Below are 20052 nucleotides of genomic sequence, written 5' to 3'. Positions count from 1 at the left end.
AAAATATGGAAAAAACAATATAAGTAGATGTCTGCCTATATTGCGTCAATTTTTCACTGTTTTCCCCCACAAAATTGAATGAATCTTTTGATCATATCGGTAAAAAGAAGATAAAGTGAAAATCAAATTCTTTTCAGAAAGTACTGGCAACGTCTAAAATATAACAATTCTTTGCTTATTATGGGATACTCTCAAAACATCACAATTATAATAATACAGATCTTGTAAATTCAAAAGTTGCAGATCTGTTTGCATCTGGTGAAAAGAATACAAAACAAATGTAGGGAAAATCACTACCTGTTTTAGTCAATTAACAGGCACTATATAGTTTAAACTCATTCAAAATACTTAGGACAGTACAGTGGAAAAAAAAAAAAAAAGACCCAGACAGGAAAAGCGTTAGTGTGAGAAAATGAAACGTTAAAAAGTATTTTGATCAAGAAGGAAAAACTTGGGGCACCTGGGTGGCTCAGTGGGTTAAGGCCTCTGTCTTCAGCTCGGATCATGATCCCAGGGTCCTGGGATCAAGCCCCGCATCGGGCTCTCTGCTCAGCATGGAGCCTGCTTCCTCCTCTCTCTCTGCCTCTCTCTCTGCCCACTTGTGATCTCTGTTTGTCAATAAATAAATAAAATATTTTTTAAAAAAAGAAGGAAAAACTTGTCTTATCTACACAATCGGGAGGAAGTGTCTATTACTTACTAAATGCTATTTTTTCTTCTCTGCCTCTTATGGGAACATTTTGCCCCTTCTGGTGCAATTATTGCTGTGGTTGAGTCAAACACATAAGACTGGAAAAGAACATAAAAAGTTCAAAGTCAGTGCTCTCTCCTCAGCAGAAAGGGAAATCAACCAACATCTCCCTTGAAACCTTCTCCTTTTCAGCCCCTAAGAAAAGAAGCTGGTGGAAAACTGGCTTCCTCAATTGTCTTAAATTATGAAATATCTCGAAGTTCTTCACTCTTCCCTCTATAAACTTTACTTAATGGGGCTATGCTAAAAACTTGTAATTACTGGTTCTTTACCAGGAGGCAGATAACACAATTTTAAGGAAGCGTTTAATATATTGCCACTCAGTAACCCAAACTAACCTTTTGCTTAGAGATTACAGAGACAGATTATAAAGAATCTTGGAAGTCGGGCATGGGGGGATTAGATCCCAGGCAACTGAAAGTCGGTCTTTGATCAGGGGAGTTCCAGGGGAGATGTCTGTGGCAGAGAATGCTCTGGAGCAGGGACAGACTACCTCGGAGGTGATTCAGACAGAAAGCATCAAGAACCTTGATTTCAGTTTGGCACTGAGAAGGGGGAAAATACCAGAGATGTTTGAAAGAAAAAAAAAAATCAGCATGATTTGACAAGGATGATACATGGGGTGCTCTGGGCTGTAGTAAATCATACAGTGAGAACTCCAGTCCTCTCCTTGCTACTGGATTATTTTTGTATTTTGCGAAGTCAAATCAATGGGAATTAGAGAGGGAGAAAAGGCAACATAAGGGATCACGCATCCAAGAAGGAGAGATGGTGAAGGTCAAAGAGGTTTGTAGGCAGACCCGACGTGCAAAAGCTCGAAGCTTCTGGTTTGCCCAGTAGTTTTTTTTTGTTTTAGTTTTTATTTCTAATGGATAGTAGAGTGGTTAGCCATACTGAACTCTAACAAGGTCTTCTATTTATTTGGTTCTGTTCTTAGCCTGGAAAAAGAAGGAGCGGAAAGTCCAAAACATTTCCGGGAAACCTAATAAAATTCTTTCAGAAGGTGATGCTAACTTGGATGGGAAAATGATAACCTCAGTTTGAGGCAGTGCTGAGAAATATACACACAGCAATGCCCCGATCAGTGAGCAGCAGAAGATACAGATCTGGGCTTTGGGCTGGCAGGACAAGAAATGCTGATCGTAGTGTCGTTGGCATAGAAGCAGTATTCGAAGTAATGAGAATGAAACTCAAAATCGATTAGAAACGTGCCGTGACTATCTTATTATTGAATATCAGAATGGCATGGGAGTGGAAGACAGGCTACACCAGGGCCGAGACAGGACAGGGCAGTGAGAATGTCTGCCTGTCCCCGCCAACTGCAAGACACCGGCTGCTCTGGGCGGCTACATTTGGGACTTCAAGCAAATTACTTAACTCTCTTATAATTAGAGATTAATTTCATTGATATTTGAATTTACTGTAGGTATTAAATGAAAAAAATACAGGCAATACTGCTTTAAATTTAAAAACCAACAAGTATTTATACCTGCCACCAAAATGTAAACCCCATTCCAGCTGTAGCCTTAGTGGAAGAATGCCCCACTGTCATCGCCCCTACATGTACTGCTGAGATCCTCTTCCTTCTCAGGCATCCCTACCGTCTTACAGTGGCACTGTGAAGGTCTGCACCTCCCCATCCCTAACTGCACCTCCTGGCCACGTCTCACATCTGGACTTTCTTCCCAAGTGTAACTTCCTCTCTATAGTTCCACACTCTTTGACCTACATTGCAGGTGACTTCACCCGAAACAGCACTCGCACTTTTGTCCCCAGGGAAGGTAGAGGTAAGTTCTGGGTGCAACCTAACCACCTTTTTTTTTTTTTTTAAGATTATTTATTTATTTATTTAACAGACGGAGATCACAAGGAGGCAAAGAGGCAGGCAGAGAGAGAGGAGGAAGCAGGCTCCCCGCTGAGCAGAGAGCCCGATGAGGGGCTCCATCCCAGGATCCTGGGATCATGACCTGAGCTGAAGGCAGAGGCTTTAACCCACTGAGCCACCCAGGTGCCCCCTAACCACTTTTTTATTCAATTACACAAAATCTAATTTGCAGTGACTGTATTCTGGATAAAGTTACTGAACATGTATCCAGGCTCAAGAATCTGGCTGGTCAGATTCTATGCACGAGCTCGTGTGTGTGTGTGTGTGTGTGTGTGTCTTTAAATGTTTAATTCTAATTTTATAGATGTGGCCTTAGATACTTCTCTCACAATACATAAACACACTTTGATATCCTTTGGTTAATTTTTAGTGTCTCTTGGGCATTTTCGTAGCCTCCAAGAGAACTGGAAACATCCCATAAAATTCTTCTTCTCTCTAAGGCAGCATGGTAGCTAGGGAAACAGGGCCACAGGCTTTGGAACTACCATGAGCGAGATCCAGAACCCAGCCCAGACCACTACTGAGCAGCAGAACTTGAGCCTGTTACACAATGCCTGGAGGGCTTGGTTTGGGCATACAAGGGAAGCAATGGTTTCTACCTGTGGGGCATAGAAGGCAAAGCACTATCACCCAGTGCCTGGTATAAAGTAGACACTTAACAACTATCTGTTGAGCAAAGGAATATCAGTGTCCTTCCCAGTCAGCCCATCAGAAAGCCTAACAGCACTGAATGCATTAGAAGATCCCTCAAACCTGGGCAGACCTAACTGAGTTCTGGTTTAGCAGTAACTTTATAAAAATATGTCGATTTATCGACTACAACAAGTGATTTCTAAAGGTTAACATATTCTTTTTTTTTTTTAAACTACGTTATCCTTTGGAATAAAAATACATGTTTGATATAACTTTAACTTTAATTTCAAGAAACACAGTTCAAGTATCTCATTCTAGCCAGGAATTTAATCTAGTATTTAATATCAGAAAGTATGTATGACTTCCAAATAATAATGAAAATTATCCTTTGCATGGTTCCTATGCTATCACCCCCAAATGTCAACTTTTTTTCTGTATAAATTTTGTATTCTCACTTATGCTCAGCCAGTGAATTAGGTAATTCTGTAAGACTAGGAACCTGATCCTTTTAATGCAAACTGGAATTGCTCATCTTTATTTACTTGCTTGTTACCTCTGGAGAAAAAGATGGGAGGGGAATTATCTCCCTCCCCCAACTCAGTTCTTTTAAGAGCTGATACGGAAAGTTTTCAGCCTGTCCCTGGAGGGTAAATATTACAAAGCCTAGGAAATGCTACTGTAGAAAAGCTTAGATTAAGAATTCCTGGAGAAAACTCTTTCTTTAAAATTTATTTTTTTCCTGGGGCGCCTGGGTGGCTCAGTGGGTTAAGCCGCTGCCTTCGGCTCAGGTCATGATCCCAGGGTCCTGGGATCAAGTCCCGCATCGGGCTCCTTGCTCAGTGGGGAGCCTGCTTCTCTCTCTGCCTCTGCCTGCCGCTCTGCCTGCTTGTGCTCTCCCTCTCTCTCTCTCTCTCTGAGAAATAAATAAATAAAATCTTTGAAAAAAAAATTTATTTTTTTTCCTGCTTTTTGTTTACCCTTCTTAATCTAAAATATATACCACCCCTTGGTAACCCTTTCAAATATAAAAATGTTTGCTAATTCAATTGATATACCTGAAGAGCAGTGACTAAAAATAGACTCGGGCTTATAGTGGTTTTGTAGCAATCACCTATACATCTGGAGGGCAACCAACATTCCAGAAACTTCTTTCCTATTGTACAGGTGTTAGTACTTGAGATTCCAGAACAGATAAACAGTGACTCTGATGTTTCCTAACTATGAAAGAATCTTTCCATTTGAATGCCATTGCATAGTTAATAAGGAATACTAAAGTGAAGTCTAAAGTTAAAGAAAATTCCAGTATATGGTACCAATTAAAAAATTAATAAAGCTCCTACTATATACAAAATATGAGATCCCACTGCTTTGTCACAATCACTGGAGACCTTATTAGATTCCTAAAATCAGACAGCCCTCAACGGACAAGCTAACACACTAGTTGTATTTCACTCTTCAAACTTTGCTGAGCACCAATTTCCAAGTATCCAATGTAAAATGGGGATAATGGCGTGAGTCCATGGGGTTTGTAGTAAGAGTGAAACACAGGCCTAGCACAGGCTCACACAGTGCAGTGCCAGGCATGTGGTAAGTTCTCTTGCCTTTCTCATTATGCTTATACATATCTGTAATGAAAGCATACAGGCTAACTAAAAGGGAGCATTATGAGAGCAGAGCCATTTCAATCTATACTTTTTATGCAGATATTGACTGTACAGGTGCAACACAACTTAGATAAAGGTTGAGAAAGTGAATGGCTGGTAATTTTAAGAATTGTAATGGATACTACTATTCAGTTAAAACTTCATATGAGAGATTAACATCGATATGCTGATTAAATATCCGTGGGATTTATTAACCTCGGATGGGTGCTCATGATTGTTCTGAAGTCTTACTCTACCCCCAGATCTCAATCCTATGTTTCCCAATCCTCATTCCATAATTTCTGTTATACAATGAAACTTCCATGCTCCCTGGCTCTTAGTCTATGATTTCAAGAACAAACAGAAACCTGGGGTCCCGGGTGGCTCAGTGGGTTAAGCCTCTGCCTTCAGCTCAGGTCATGATCTCAGGGTCCTGGGATCGAGCCCCACATCAGGCTCTCTGTTCAGCGGGGATCCTGCTTCCCCCTCTCTCTCTGCCTGCCTCTCTGCCTACTTGCCTATCTCTCTTTCTCTGTCAAATAAATAAAATCTTAAAACAAAACAAAACAAAAAAAGAACAAACAGAAACCTTCAGAAGGGAATGCTCTCATTCTCTCTCTAGTAGATCTATAGCCGTCCTTTATAGGAAAGCAATAGGGTCTCTCCAAAACCAATTTCTCAGCATGTGCCCTGTATGTTCATCCCCTCCTAGATTCTTAGGGACCTCATCCTGTTCATTACTCCTTTTCTCGCTTGTATCTATAGCATTTCCTTTCTACTGGATTAATTTCCAGAACAGAGCAACTTTGCTCTAATATCTTCCATTCAAGGCAACACAACCCAAAACAAAAAAGTATTATTCCATCCTTTTCTAGTTACAACCTATGTTTTCACACACTTTTACCCAGTCAAGCTTCATAGAGAAAGGGTCATTTATGCTGTCATCTTCTTCTTTACTCCTCAATACTAACTCTGGATTCCACTGTCAACATACTGTAAAAACAGCTCTCGAGTCTGTAACTAGTAACTTTATATTCTGTATACAGAATGCTGTTCTAAAACCAGCAAAATACAATGGCAGCTTTTCAGTCTTCCTTTTATTTGACCTCTCAACAGCATTTTACAAAACTAACCACTTCTCTTTGAAACAGATCTCCACTGATTTTCTTGACACCACATTGTCTTAGTTTTCTGTCTACTCCTTGGGGGTTCCTTCTCAGTCTTCTTTGCCACCCAGACTGCTTTTCTACCCAATCTCCTTTTTTTATTCATTTTAAAATTTGTATTATTTTATGTTATATTATTTTATTCTATTTCTTCAGCTCTTTTGAGGTAGAATCGACAAATCTCTACCTAGCCATGCAAAGCAGAAGACACGCAGGGTATGACTCTGCATTCTTTTGTCTTTTGCATGTTCTTGGCTTCAGAAAATATGGATATATGGAATGGTCACAAATCTATATATATTTATTTTTCAAACCAGTCTTTGAGCTCCAGACTCTTATAACTGCACATTTAACTTTTCCACTAGGATATTTTATAGGCATGTCAAAATGCGTCCCAACTAATCTCTCCAGCTTCCTCCCAAGCCCATTTGAACCCTTCCCTCCTCAGGCACATTGCTATTTCCTCCACCTGAACATAACCCTCAACCTCTGTACTTGACTAATGCCTATTTTCTCTTAGGTTTCTACATAAGTGTCACTGATTAAAATGGTTTTCTTTGGGGAGCCTGGGTGGCTCAGTTGGTTGAGCAACTGCCTTCGGCTCAGGTCATGATCCTGGAGTCCTGGGATCGAGTCCCACATCGGGCTCCCTGCTCGGTGGGGAGTCTGCTCTTCCTCTGACCTCTCCACTCTCACACTCTCTCTCTCTCAAATAAATAAATAAAATTTTAAAAAAGGGGGGGCCTTCTTTAACCCTACTAACTCAATTAGACTATCTTCTAGCACCCAGCATTTTCCTTCAAAGCACACGTGACCACTTACAATTACGGATCAATTTGTGCTTTGTGTTCAATTCTGCCATCTCCCTTACTTTGCTCCAGTTCCCCCCTCCTCACACTTACATGCTTCTAACATTCCATGTAATTTGCTTATTTATACTTACTAATTTTTGTTTTTCTCTCCATTCTAGAATGTAAATTCCATAAAGATTTCTCATTTCTTTTGTTCGCTGATATGTTCCGAATGCCCAGCACATGATAGGAACTCAATAAGTATCTGTCGAATGTATGAGGACCTACGTCTGTTTTATTATACCCTATATCCCAAACTAATCAATTTCTGTGGAATTGAAGTTCCGGTAATATAAAATCTAGGATGAAAAATGGAACACAACGCCGTAAACATGGTAGGATCTCATATTCTGTGAATGATGAATGAATGCTAAATTGAATGTTTTCAGATGATATAGGCATATTTATTTAGGAATCTAGAACAGTGGCCCTCATCTTTTTTCTGGATTTTTGTTTGTCTTAGCACACAGTCTATCTTGTCTTTTGTTCTTTTTTTTCCACATTCTAAAAAGTTTTAAGAGAGAATATGAAGTGGAAACTACAGGAGAGAAAAGACTGTGCCCATGTACTTTTGGTATCAGCTGATGTCTAGCCCTCTTCTGGTACTTAACAAGAGAAATACATAAATAAAATCAGGAACAGATGAAGGGGGACCTACCCGGTGGTATGTGCCATCAGGTGAGGGTTAGATAGCACCGGGCAGTAGTGGAAGAAGCTGGGACCTTGGAATCATCAAGGGGGTGAGCTCCCTTCAAACCTCTACCATCTGACAAAGTCTGGCGACTTTCCTGGGGCTGGTTTTTCATCTGGTGAGAGGATGAAACCAGACGACTCCTAAAATCTAAGTTCCCTGAGGCTAGAAACTGCATCTGTCTTGTTCACTGGTGTGAAAACAAGGCTTACTTAGATCAGCTTGTGTGGCACACAGTAGGCCTTCAGGAATTTGTGTAAATCTCTCTAAAAATTCCTTCCTGGGCTAAGATTTTAAGGAAAAAATGACTTTGAGGTATTCTACATAAATGGTTCTTTTACTAGAGAGAATCATATACAGATTACCATCATCTTAGAAACCTCAGTGCATGGTGAAAAGAATACAAATAAAAAATAAATGCGTTTCCTCTTGGTGAGTTGGGCACAGGCATTGCCTGTTTTACTTGTTCGCTGTGAATTCTTGAGTCCTTAAACAACATTTGCATAAATAATCATATTTACATGTTTAGCCTTTTATTCAAAACCTTTAGCTCTGGGTGCGAGAGCACTAAACTCCTGAGGAACTATATACTCACGCTGTACAACTTGTACTGGTTCCAGTCTTGGCGGTCCTTCCCTGCCATTAAGTAGTTGCCGGGGCAGAACGGCCTCTTTCATATCTCAGCCCCTTCCTTCCTCACCCCATTCTCGGCCTTCACCCATCTCCCCCACTCGCGGCTTTCCCCGAGTTGGTCCCACGCTGGGAGAGATTGGGAGAAACTGCCTCAGCGCTCAGCGCCCCCGGCAGCCGCAAACCTCTTCCCCCATCAGTTACTGGGGACCGCGGGCTTTCCAACCTACTCTATAAAGGAGCTTTCGTTATCGAAAGGAAATCACGTTTTCTGCGGCCAACTAGGGACAGCTCGTGGGGAGCGAATCTTTGCATCTACACTTGTTTTCTAGCCCCGCAGCTGCTGCGGGAATTGATTGGTTCCCTCGTGCCCCCGACGCTTGGGGTCCCCCCGCGCTCCGCCTGGACCCCGCCCCCTCGCGCAGCCATCTGCTTCGCTGTCTCGCTGTCTCTCGCTCAGCAGCATCTCTTTCCCCTCCACCTCTCCCTGCCCCCCCCCCGGCCCCCCCCCCTTCCCCCCCCCCCCACCCCCCCCCCCCCCAGTCCGGGGCTCCGAATCTTTCGTGGCCGTTGCCAGGGAGACCGGCCGATACCAGGCAAATAGGCATTCGAGAAAGCAAGGGGGGGGGGGGAGCTACACGGCAGTCTGGTAACAAAGGAGCAATAAAAGCAGCCCCCAAATGGAGGGCTGGGGACGCGTCTGCGAGAAAATCCGAAAGCGAGCTAGCAATCACCCCAACTTAAAACCAGGAGGGGGATGCAGAGGAAGGGGCAGGATTCACGTTGGGGGTGGGGGAAATCAACAGCCTTAAATGAGCTTTTGAGAATCGCCGGGATGGTGGTTTTGGATCAGCCCAGCTGGCTTTTCAAGTTGGAACTCTGCTCATACGAGGGATTCGCGTCCACCTCCGCGGCTGGGGTCTTGGGCCAGGCCCGCGGGCTCCCTTAAGGGTGATAATATGTTTGGCAGGATACACTTCTATGGAAACGTCTCTCCATCAGCTCTGGGGAATATGACTTGGAGATCGAATGATGCATCTGAAGGCAGTGGACAGTGAGGAGACGAAGCTTCGTGTAACGATGTACGGCTTGGTGATTTGCAAAGCAATACTTGAACAAAGAGTTACTGGCTTGAACCAACCATCTTTTTCACTCAAAGTGTGACCCATTTCCCTGCAATAAGCAGAAAATAAAACTGCTTGAGAATTCAGAGTCAACACCAGGAGAAATGAACCATTCTCTCGACTGCTTCTCACGTCCATAAGCGAAAGATTATTCATTTCAGGATTACTAAATGTAAACGAGAAAAGGGTCTAATGTGGAACGAGAGAAAACTTTGGGAGTAAAAATGTAGGCGGTAGGAGAATGTTTATTAGGCTGTATCCTTGATTTTTTTTTTACCGCCTCCTCCCCTTCTTTAAATCAGTGCCTTGCCTTTCACACACAAATAATGTCTGGTACTTCCTTGGCAATGGGTGCGATAGAGGTACTCTGTGTCCCCCTATGGAAGCTTTTTCTCCAACCCCAGCTAGACTTGGAGCGTTCAGAGGATCTTCTTGCTATTTCTCAACATGCAGTTTCTCCTTAGAACTGTGGTCGTCAATCCGGTTGTTTAAAATTTCATCGCCGCTGCCTCCCTCCCTTCCAGGAGCACACTCGCTTGCATGCATACTTACACATGTTCGGAAAGAGTCCGTCCGATCCTGGCAATAGGCTGAAAAACGATTCATATCTACGCGAATTGCATCCTAACCATATATATGGATTCGTATACTCAGAGGCTGTGTCTCGTTTCACCATAGAGGAAAATTGGCATTCTTATAGTGATAAAATGCAAACTGTTATGATTTTTTGTACATGGCCCTCACTTTATATTGTGGGGTGGGGGGAATCACTCATTGGGAATAGTCGGGGGTGGGAGGAATTCGATGAACGTCGCAGGCCAATATCGAAATATTTTATTTCATGCCACTGTGGGATAGGGTAGGGACTGTGGCTTAGGCTCCTTGCCGCTTTTGCATTTTCCACATCTGGCCTACAGACCTAATTCTAACTCGAGATGTGGTTTGATGAAATTCGATCTTCGTGGTTTAAATAACTTTCAATTTGGAGCGATTTAACATTTGCAACCGTTAAGAAAACAAACCCTGTGGAGTATCTGTGAAACCAGTATGGAACACGGAGAAAGAAAACATGCTGCATACAAATCCCAACCATTGTCTTTAACACTCGCATACACACACATACACATAAACACACAGGGAAGATGGGGGAGGGGAGCGAGTGGAGAGAGACAGACACGGATATAGACCGACAAGAGTCAAAGCGAGTCAAGTTAACGCTTTCTCCGCCCCCATCCACAAGTACCCCCCTCCCGCGTTAATTAATTCCAAACAAAGCAAGCCAATCAAGTGATGCATTATTATTTTCAAGCAGAGGGAGGCGAGAGGCATGTATTTTTTAATTGATTTATTTATTTGGAGGACATTAATTCTCGGTCTGAGGCTGATTTTCAAACCATTTGCAAAGCGCGGCTCCATTGTTCGCCGGGCGCGCAGGCTCCGCCCCCTGCTTTGTGTGCGGTGCGCGGATTGGCCGGCGCGCGCGGGGGCCGCGTCAGCGCCCGCGAGCCCATTCATCTGTGCACTTGGGCGTTGGACCCCGCATCTTATTAGCAACCAGGGAGATTTCTCCATTTTCCTCTTGTCTACAGTGCGGCTACAAATCTGGGATTTTTTTATTACTTCTTTTTTTTTTTAAACTACACTTGGGCTCCTTTTTTTGTGCTCGACTTTTCCTCCCTTTTTCCCTCCCTCCTGCGCTGCTGCTTTTTTATCTCTTCGACTTAAATTTTTTTATCCGGAGTGTATTTAATCGGTTCTGTTCTGTCCTCTTCACCACCCCCACTCCCCCTCCCTCCGGTGTGTGTGCTGCTGCCGCCGCCGCCGCTGCTGCCGCCGCCGCTGCTGCTGCCGCTGCCGCTCGCCCCGTCGTTACACCAACCGGAGGCTCTTTGTTCCCCCCTTGGATCTGTTGAGTTTCTTTGTTGAAGAAGCCAGCATGGGTGCCCAGTTCTCCAAGACCGCTGCGAAGGGAGAAGCCACCGCGGAGAGGCCCGGGGAGGCGGCTGTGGCCTCGTCGCCTTCCAAAGCGAATGGGCAGGTAAATTCTACCTGTGTTTGTGGTCATTTCGTTGGTGTCTTTCTCCAGTCCCCACGCTTCTCCTCCCCTCCCGGTCGCGCCCTAGGCGCATTCGGCGTAGAGAGGAGCGTGGCCAGATTCCAGTCTGAAAGTTGAATGGAAAGCGATAGCCTAAATTGTCAATTTCTCATAGGAGGTGGGGGGGGGGGGTCTTCACCACCCCAGAGGAGTGGTTCTCGGAGAATCCTGGCAAATTCTTGCGTAGACAAGAGGAAAGAAGTGATAAATTGTCTAAAATGGCGTGTTTGGAGCTTGGCAGAACGTGACTAGCTAGGTGCTAACCCCCCTCCCCCCCAGTCAGGTTGCATTTGTGTTTGGTGAGCACAAAGGTGTTCGGGTGGCTCTCGTGTTTGTTGTCGAGACTGGGTCGTTTTCAGCATTTCTGAGCTGGTGTGATGGGGGGGCAGGATGGGGGAGAATGGGAATGGTGGTGGAGAAAGGCAAGGAGGGAAAGAAAGGCTGTCTTATTGTATGGTGAGGCGGCGTGCCCCGGGTTCTTGGAAAGGTAGCCGGCTGGCTGGAGCTGGGCTGAAAGGTTTCAGTATCTTTCCGTGGGGCTTTCCCACTGTTCTAAATCTTTATTCGTCCGCTGTCTGTGGAATTACACACCCATCCGACTTCTACATGGTATCCCTGGGGTGGGAAGACTCGGTGGGTCCTTGAAGAGAACCTGTCCAGATGGTCAGTAAGAGGCAATTCGTGTATTTCGGTCGGGATTGTTCGTGTGCGTGGCGGCGCCTGGACCACTGCGGGGGGGGCACCCCAGAGCTGCCCGGACCCAGGCAGATGGCCACGGTTGGGTGGGCGCGAGAGGTCGGCCATGGGTGGCTGCTTCGCAAACACTGGGCACCCACCACGCCTCTTTTCCTAGAGTAGAGGCCGTGTAGCTTCGCCTACTCTAACCTAATGGGGAAGGCGAGCTCTGCCAAGAGACTCTGAACCCGTTAAAAATGCAAAATGAGCCGCCGTGGCGCGCCCTGGCTTCACAGAATCGCAGGCGAAGGTGGGCGTGGAAGCCGAGGCAAGACCTAGGAAATAAAGGGTTTCCCCCAGCCTTGTTGGTTTTGCTCGGACCAGAACGACTGGAAGCCACCTGAGCTTTGTTTGTGGACTCTGGGCTGAGCGATCCGGGCTCGGGGGCGCCTCGGCCGGCGGGCAGGGCCGGGCTGGGCAGGGCGGGGTGGCCCGGCGGCCCCGCCCCTCCGCCGGCCCGCCCGCGCTCGGCTCCCGGCGGTGGAGGCGCAGCGCCCCCTGGCGACCCCAAGCCCTTGGGGGGGGGGCGCGCAGGGTCTTTGCGCGCGCAGCCGTGGCGCTTCTGGCTGGAGCGCTGTGATGCCCCTGGGAGTTCTCGGCGTCTTGCAGAGCCTCTCACGGTTTAGGGAAAAGAGGGCTGTGTAGGGCTCTGGCTGTGTGCCTTCTCCCAAAGGGCGTCTGGTGTGTATCGTGTGTTACGTGGCTCTCTTCTTGCAGACCCCGTGAGGTGGAGGCAGGAATGGGTTATCATCCCTTGCTTTCTGGTCCGGGGCTCGGCACTTCTAAATCCGAAGGGCATGTGTTGAGTGGTCGAGGCTATTGCTGGTTCTCTGGGGCGGCCCCAACTGCACTGCTCCGTTTCTTCGGAGAGCTCTTGTCTAGGCAGGCAACCCCGGTTCCCCCCGGAAGGGGATGGAGGGACTTCCAAAGCCGGAGGGACTCCCAAAGCCTGAGGGCCTCAAGGAGGGTAATTGGTCCCTCCCCGCCCAGGGGTGGGGGCGGCAATGGCGGCGCCCGGGCCGCTTCAGTGATACTCCCGCCTTCTCTGCCCCGCAGGAAAATGGCCACGTGAAGGTAAACGGCGACGCCTCTCCCGCGGCCGCCGAGCCGGGCGCCAAGGAGGAGCTGCAGGCCAACGGCAGCGCCCCGGCCGCTGACAAGGAGGAGCCCGCGGCCGCCGGGAGCGGGGCGGCGTCGCCCGCCGCGGCCGAGAAGGAGGAGCCGGCCGCTGCCGCCCCAGAGGCCGGGGCCAGCCCCGCGGAGAAGGAGGCGCCGGCGGAGGGCGAGGCCGCCGAGCCCGGCTCGCCCTCGGCCGCGGAGGGGGAGGCCGCGTCGGCCGCCTCCTCGACGTCTTCGCCCAAGGCCGAGGACGGGGCCACGCCCTCGCCCAGCAACGAGACCCCGAAAAAAAAAAAAGAAGCGCTTTTCCTTCAAGAAGTCTTTCAAGCTGAGCGGCTTCTCCTTCAAGAAGAACAAGAAGGAAGCGGGAGAGGGCGGGGAGGCCGAGGGCGCAGCCGGCGCCTCCGCCGAAGGCGGCAAGGACGAGGCCACCGGGGGCGCCGCTCCAGCCGCCGCAGAGGCGGGCGCGGCGTCCGGGGAGCAGGCGGCGGCGCCGGGCGAGGAAGCCGCGGCGGGTGAGGAGGTGGCGGCGGGTAGCGACCCGCAGGAGGCCAAGCCCGAGGAGGCCGCCGACGCGCCCGAGAAGCCGCCCGCCAGCGAGGAGGCCAAGGCCCCCGAGGAGCCCAGCAAGGCCGAGGAGAAGGTCGAGGAGGCCGGGGCCAGCGCCGCTGCCTGCGAGGCGTCCTCAGCCGCCGGGCCCGGTGCGCCCCCCGAGCAGGAGGCGGCGCCCGCGGAAGAGGCGGCGGCCGCGTCAGCCTCGTCAGCCTGCGCAGCCCCCTCACAGGAGGCCCAGCCCGAGTGCAGTCCGGAAGCTCCCCCGGCGGAGGCGGCAGAGTAAAAGGGCCCGATTTTTGAGATAATCGAAGAACTTTTCTCCCCCCGTTTGTTTGTTGGAGTGGTGCCAGGTACTGGTTTTGGAGAACTTGTCTACAACCAGGGATTGATTTTAAAGATGTCTTTTTTTATTTTACTTTTTTTTAAAGCAGCAAATTTTGTTCCCCCTCCTTCCCCACAGATCCCATCTCAAATCATTCTGTTACCACCATTCCAACAGGTCGAGGAGAGCTTAAACACCTTCCTCTGCCTTGTTTCTCTTTTGTTTTTATTTTTTGCATCAGTATTAATGTTTTTTGCATACTTTGCATCTTTATTCGAAAATGTAAACTTTCTTTGTCAATCTATGGACATGCCCATATATGAAGGAGATGGGTGGGTCAAAAGGGATAGCAAATGAAGTGATAGGGGCCACGATGGGGAAATCGAAGTGGTGCGTAACATTGCCAAGAATAATGTACCACTAGAAATGATGGTGTAAAGGCTTAGTTTTTGTTTTTGTTTTTTTAAAGAAAAGTTATTACGATGTATTTTGTGAGGCAGGTTTACAACACTACAAGTCTTGATTAAGAAGGAAAGAGAGGAAAAAAAAAAAACACCAATACCCAGATTTTAAAAAAGATCATAGTCTTAGGAGTTCATTTAAACCATAGGAACTTTTCACTTATCTCATGTTAGCTGTACCAGTCAGTGATTAAGTAGAACTACAAGTTGTATAGGCTTTATTGTTTATTGCTGGTTTATGACCTTAATAAAGTGTAATTATGTATTACCAGCAGGGTGTTTTTAACTGTGACTATTGTATAAAAACAAATCTTGATATCCAGAAGCACATGAAGTTTGCAACTTTCCACCCTGCCCATTTTTGTAAAACTGCAGTCATCTTGGACCTTTTAAACACAAATTTTAAACTCAACCAAGCTGTGATAAGTGGAATGGTTACTGTTTATACTGTGGTATGTTTTTGATTACAGCAGACAATGCTTTCTTTTCCAGTCGTCTTTGAGAATAAAGGAAAAAAATCTTCAGATGCAATGGTTTTGTGTAGCATCTTGTCTATCATGTTTTGTAAATACTGGAGAAGCTTTGACCAATTTGACTTAGAGATGGAATGTAACTTTGCTTACAAAAATTGCTATTAAACTCCTGCTTAAGGTGTTCTAATTTTCTGTGAGCACACTAAAAGCGAAAAATAAATGTGAATAAAATGTACAAATCTGTTGTGTTTATTTATGTTCTGACAAAATACTGAGACTTCTAGGTCGTGAGGGTAATTTTGAAGAACATCTTGCATGCCATCAAGAGCAAATTTTCTTGTGGTTTTTAATCTGAAGTTTCCAAACTGAAAATTCATAATCAGCAGTGTCAGATTACATACAGAAAGATCTTACGACATTCCATGTCTGTTACCATTTACTTGCATTGACCTTGAGTTTTCACTTAAAAAGTCAACAATTATTTTTATCATAGTTATGTAGCATCTCAGAATGAATCATTTAATACAAAAGTGGTATGACCCGACGACTTTTTAAATGTCATGTGAAAATTTCATAAAATACATTTTTTTGTCATGCAAGTCCAGAAACTTGAGTGAGAGTCTATTTAATCCAAACTGCAGATGGGCCACAAAACTGGTCAAATGTGTTTCAAAAACTGATGGTGTATTACCTGCCATTGTAATTGCTTAGTGCTTGGCTAATTTCCAAATATTGCTTAGATTATGTGTTATACCTTAGGAAACAGCTTATGTAGAGAAGTAATGGTGACGAATGGGCAACACAGTCAGTTTATGGGCCTCCAGTACTTGCCTCAATTCAATAGTTGCAGTTTTTTTTAAATGAAAGTAGTGTGTTAGTATCTTGTTACTCAAAGGAAAAGATAGAGAATAATACTTTTCTTATATAGTAATAATCCTTACTAGTTTTCACCTTTGCTCTTACCACCCCATAACTGGATTTATTTTTTTTTCTTCACTGGATCCTGAAATGAATTTGAAGATAAAGGTGTGTATCAAATACCATTACTTCATTAAATGCAAAGGTAAATACACACACCTGCTTGCTGTTTTTAAGCAGTATGTCTTGCAGGGTTCACGGTGAGTCAGTGAACCGCATTTGTAACAAGCACCAAATCTTAAAACTCCTTAGAAAAATAAATTAGCTTTTGACATGTGCTATTAATTGGAATAATGGATCATAAATAATAGTTCATGTCCTCTCCTTACCAAATATCCTCTCCACTAATAAAAATAGCATTTGGAAAAGAATGTACTTTTAGTTAGGGAGTATTGATCTTGAAGGATGTTTGAAAGTTAAAAGTCAGATCTGGTAACCAAAGGACTGCTTTATGGGGTCTTTCCAACCTCACCAACTTTTTTCTCAAATACCTGCTTGGCTGAGTATAGGGCCTACTGTGTGGGAAGACTCCCAAAAAAAAAAAAAAAAAAAAAATGGATTTTAAAAATTAACTCGTGAGTAGTCAAAAATACTGTGTAGCCAACTATATTGCTAGGCTTGTTTTTTTAACAGCTGGAATTAAGATGCATTATTTTGATTTTAATTGCCTAAAACACTTTGGGTGGTATTGATGGAGTGGTGGATTTTCCACCAAGTGCTTAAATGAAATTTGACGTATATCTTTTCATCCAAAGTTTTGTACATCACATTGTTTTCTAATGGAAAAATGTTAATATGGCTTTTTGTATTACTAACAATAGCTTTGAGATTAAGGAAAAATAAATAACTCTTGTACAGTTCAGTATTGTCTATTAAATCTGTATTGGCAGTATGTATAATGGCATTTGCTATGGTTATAAAATACTTCCTCTGGATTATAATTATCATTTGATTCAATTACTATTGCTTGTAAAATAAAGTTTTTCCAATTGATATAATCAAGCTTGCTAAAACAGGATTTTTTACAAATTTAATTTTAAAATGCAAATTTTAGAGAAAAACTTAAAATCTTAAGTGTTGATGGTAAGTATAACTTACTCAGCTTAAAGGATTTGGAAGGTATGCTTGACATTATTCTTAGGATATATAATTATATCCATTGAAGGTGAGTTCTATGTTAACAAGTCAGCTAAACATTTTAATGATAGGGCTTGATAATATGTTTAAGAAACAATGCAGTGTATCTACATTTTCCTCTCATGTATATAAACAATAAAATTTTGCAATTAAAAATTTGGGGAAAGGGTCCTTTTTGCATTCATATACTTTGGAAAGGGGATGTAGTTTAACATAACTAAGTTTGCTTTGAAAATTTAAAAATGGTTTAGTATCAGGGCTGTTTGCTTTTATTTTTCCTTTAATCATTCACTGCTATATTGAGCATTTTTTTCTCTTTCCACTTCCCAGTCATGAAAGTGCTTAGAACAGGGTGTAGCAAACATGAATTTTAACATGCTTTCAATCTGTAAAGATTCCAGTCCTTGCTGGGGAGTCAAGTTCCAGCACTCCTTTAAATTACATCCAATAGTGCTATTTTTTTTTTATAAAGATTTTATTTATTTATTTGACAGAGAGAAATCACAAGTAAGCAGAGAGGCAGGCAGAGAGAGAGGAGGAAGCAGGCTCCCTGCTGAGCAGAAAGCCCAACGCGGGGCTCGAACCCAGGACCTGGGATCATGACCTGAGCTGAAGGCAGCGGCTTAACCCACTGAGCCACCCAGGCGCCCCCAACAGTGCTATTTTTAAAATGGGAAATAAATACCTTAAAAAGATGTGAATGTTAACTAGATTTTATGTACCTGAAAAGAGTGATAAATTACTGATCCCTGAAATACTTCTATCTACATTTCCTCTCCACTGCTTAACAGCAACTTCATTTGTTTTTAAGTAATCTTCAGCCAACCTGGGGCTGGAACTTAAAACCCCAAGATCAAGAGTCACATGCTTTATGGACTGACCCAGCCAAGTGCCCCTCAACAGCAACTTTAAAGCAAAGCAAACTACTCCATCATAAGATCTAACAGTTGTAAATACATAAAATAATTACTGCAAAATTTCTAGGAATCCTGATAATCCCAGTTCTAGTGTTTCATAAAATTAGAACATAAGACTTTAAATACTACTGGTAAGTGAAAAATAAATACCTTTGTCAATTGCTATTAATTACAACTTCTTTCATTTCTGAGAAAGCTGAAAGACAACAGGACTACTTGTCCCGTAGGATTTCAATACAACACATTTTGATTGAATTCATTAAGTTAGCCTTAAAGGTTGTCTTCCTAACAAGAGGGACACTGTTCCTTAGGTTTGAAATTAAGTTAAGGACTAGATATCATGCTACAATTCTATACCTGTGTAGGGGTAAGAAAAGGAAAGGGATTGTTGGGGAGAGTTCTAAATTCGAAATGTAAGAAAGCTCTCAAAGCAAGACTTAGGTCAAATGATAAACCCATGTTTTGGAAATCACCATCCAATAGAAATATAATGAAAGACACATGTAATTTTAAACTTTTTTAGTAATCATTTTGAAAAGTAAGAACAAACATGAAATTAATTATCCAAAATCTTCCAATACGCAATCATCAGGAAACTTACTGAGGTATTTTACTTTTTTTTCTTACCAAGTCTGTGGAATCCAGTGTATCTTATACTTAGAACATACCGGAGTTTGGAGCATTTCAAGTGCGCTCTGGTCACATGTGGCTACCGCACTGGAGTGCACAGGTCTGAAGAAACAAAATCTGAGAGTCAAGGAGCGAAGAGTAATGTTGGGTACAGACTTTGCAAAGTGTAGCTTATGTGATTAATTTCATGAGCTTTAGCTTTTGAGCCCACATGAAAGTGTTTTTCTAAATTTCAAACCATTTCAAGCAGTTAATAATGGCATTGGAATTATGAGTAAATACGGTGAGATTCTTAATGGCCTTGTTACAGATTGAACTGTGTGTCCTCTCCCTCCCCCATTCATGTTGAAGCATTAACTCCCAGTACTATAGAATGTAACTGTATTAAATTCAAATTAAATTCAAATAAAGGGTTAGGGTAATCCAACATGACTGGTGTCCTTAGATTGTCCACACTGAGAGATACCAGGGGTTCACACGCAGGGAGAGAAGAGATCACGTGAAGCCCTAATGAGAAAGTAGCTATGTGCAAGCCAAAGAGAGAGGTCTCAGAAGACCCCAAATCTATCGGCACCTTGAGTTTGGATATTCAGCCTCCAGAATTCAGAGAAAAGAAATATCTGTTGTTTTAACCACCCAGTTTGTGGTACTTTGTTATGGCAGCTGCAGGAAACTCATACAGGACCCTTGGTAAGAATGGAAAGATTGTCTCTACCTGAGGATGTAAAGGATTTTACAGGCTTGCTTTTGCTCTTCCCTCAATGGAAAAGAAACTGCTCTCTAGCTTGAGAATTTTATTATTGTTGTTATTGTTACCTTAGAAATTATAGCTTAAAAATTAGAAAGGTAGATTATATTGCTATCTTAATTATTAGGGAGTTGATAGGAAAGATTCTGGGACACAAATAGTAAAAATAAATGTCTAAAAACACTATATGATGTTATGTCTGAATTTATCCATCTCTGTTTTCCCTTGCAATTTATTTGTACAAGAAACTGAGTTATTTGTTTATTAAGTATCCAGAGTATGGATTTTGCTAATTGCACCTCATGCTGTCATGTAACACATTACTTTGTCTTTCCTATATTTCTAGTATTTTCTGTAAATTGATTAATAGATCTAGAAGTTGATCAGATTCAGATTCAAAGGATTGTATCACAGGTGATGTTGTATTTCTATCAGGAGGCACACAATGTTCAGTCATTTCTCTTTTTGTGAAGTTTAAAGCCATTGATTTTTGCTTAAATCCATTAACTAATATAGAATTGCCAAATGGTGTTTTTCTAATTGTCAATCCTTTTTATTTATTTGTTCA

General features: G+C 43.7%; 1 protein-coding gene and 1 long non-coding RNA gene across 2 annotated transcripts; one reads left to right on the top strand and one right to left on the bottom strand.

The window, feature by feature from the left end:
* The first annotated feature begins 10899 nt into the window (after positions 1–10899).
* On the top strand, positions 10900–16912 carry LOC111158313 (myristoylated alanine rich protein kinase C substrate). Its single transcript, XM_022520284.1, is given in 3 exon segments — positions 10900–11412; positions 13261–13608; positions 13610–16912. Coding segments are annotated over 3 exon segments (1002 nt in total). The 5' UTR covers positions 10900–11310; the 3' UTR covers positions 14162–16912.
* On the bottom strand, positions 14448–17367 carry LOC111158314. The gene is made up of 2 exons (XR_002641347.1): positions 16626–17367; positions 14448–15108 (listed from the first exon to the last, which is right to left on the bottom strand). It is a non-coding gene; the product is annotated as an uncharacterized LOC111158314 (long non-coding RNA).
* Positions 17368–20052: the final 2685 nt, after the last annotated feature.

The sequence above is a fragment of the Enhydra lutris genome, unplaced genomic scaffold (genome assembly GCF_002288905.1).
Source record: "Enhydra lutris kenyoni isolate GAN:26980312 unplaced genomic scaffold, ASM228890v2 scaffoldscaffold58, whole genome shotgun sequence".
Taxonomy (NCBI): Eukaryota; Metazoa; Chordata; class Mammalia; order Carnivora; family Mustelidae; genus Enhydra; species Enhydra lutris.
This window is presented reverse-complemented; position numbering and strand designations above follow the sequence as displayed.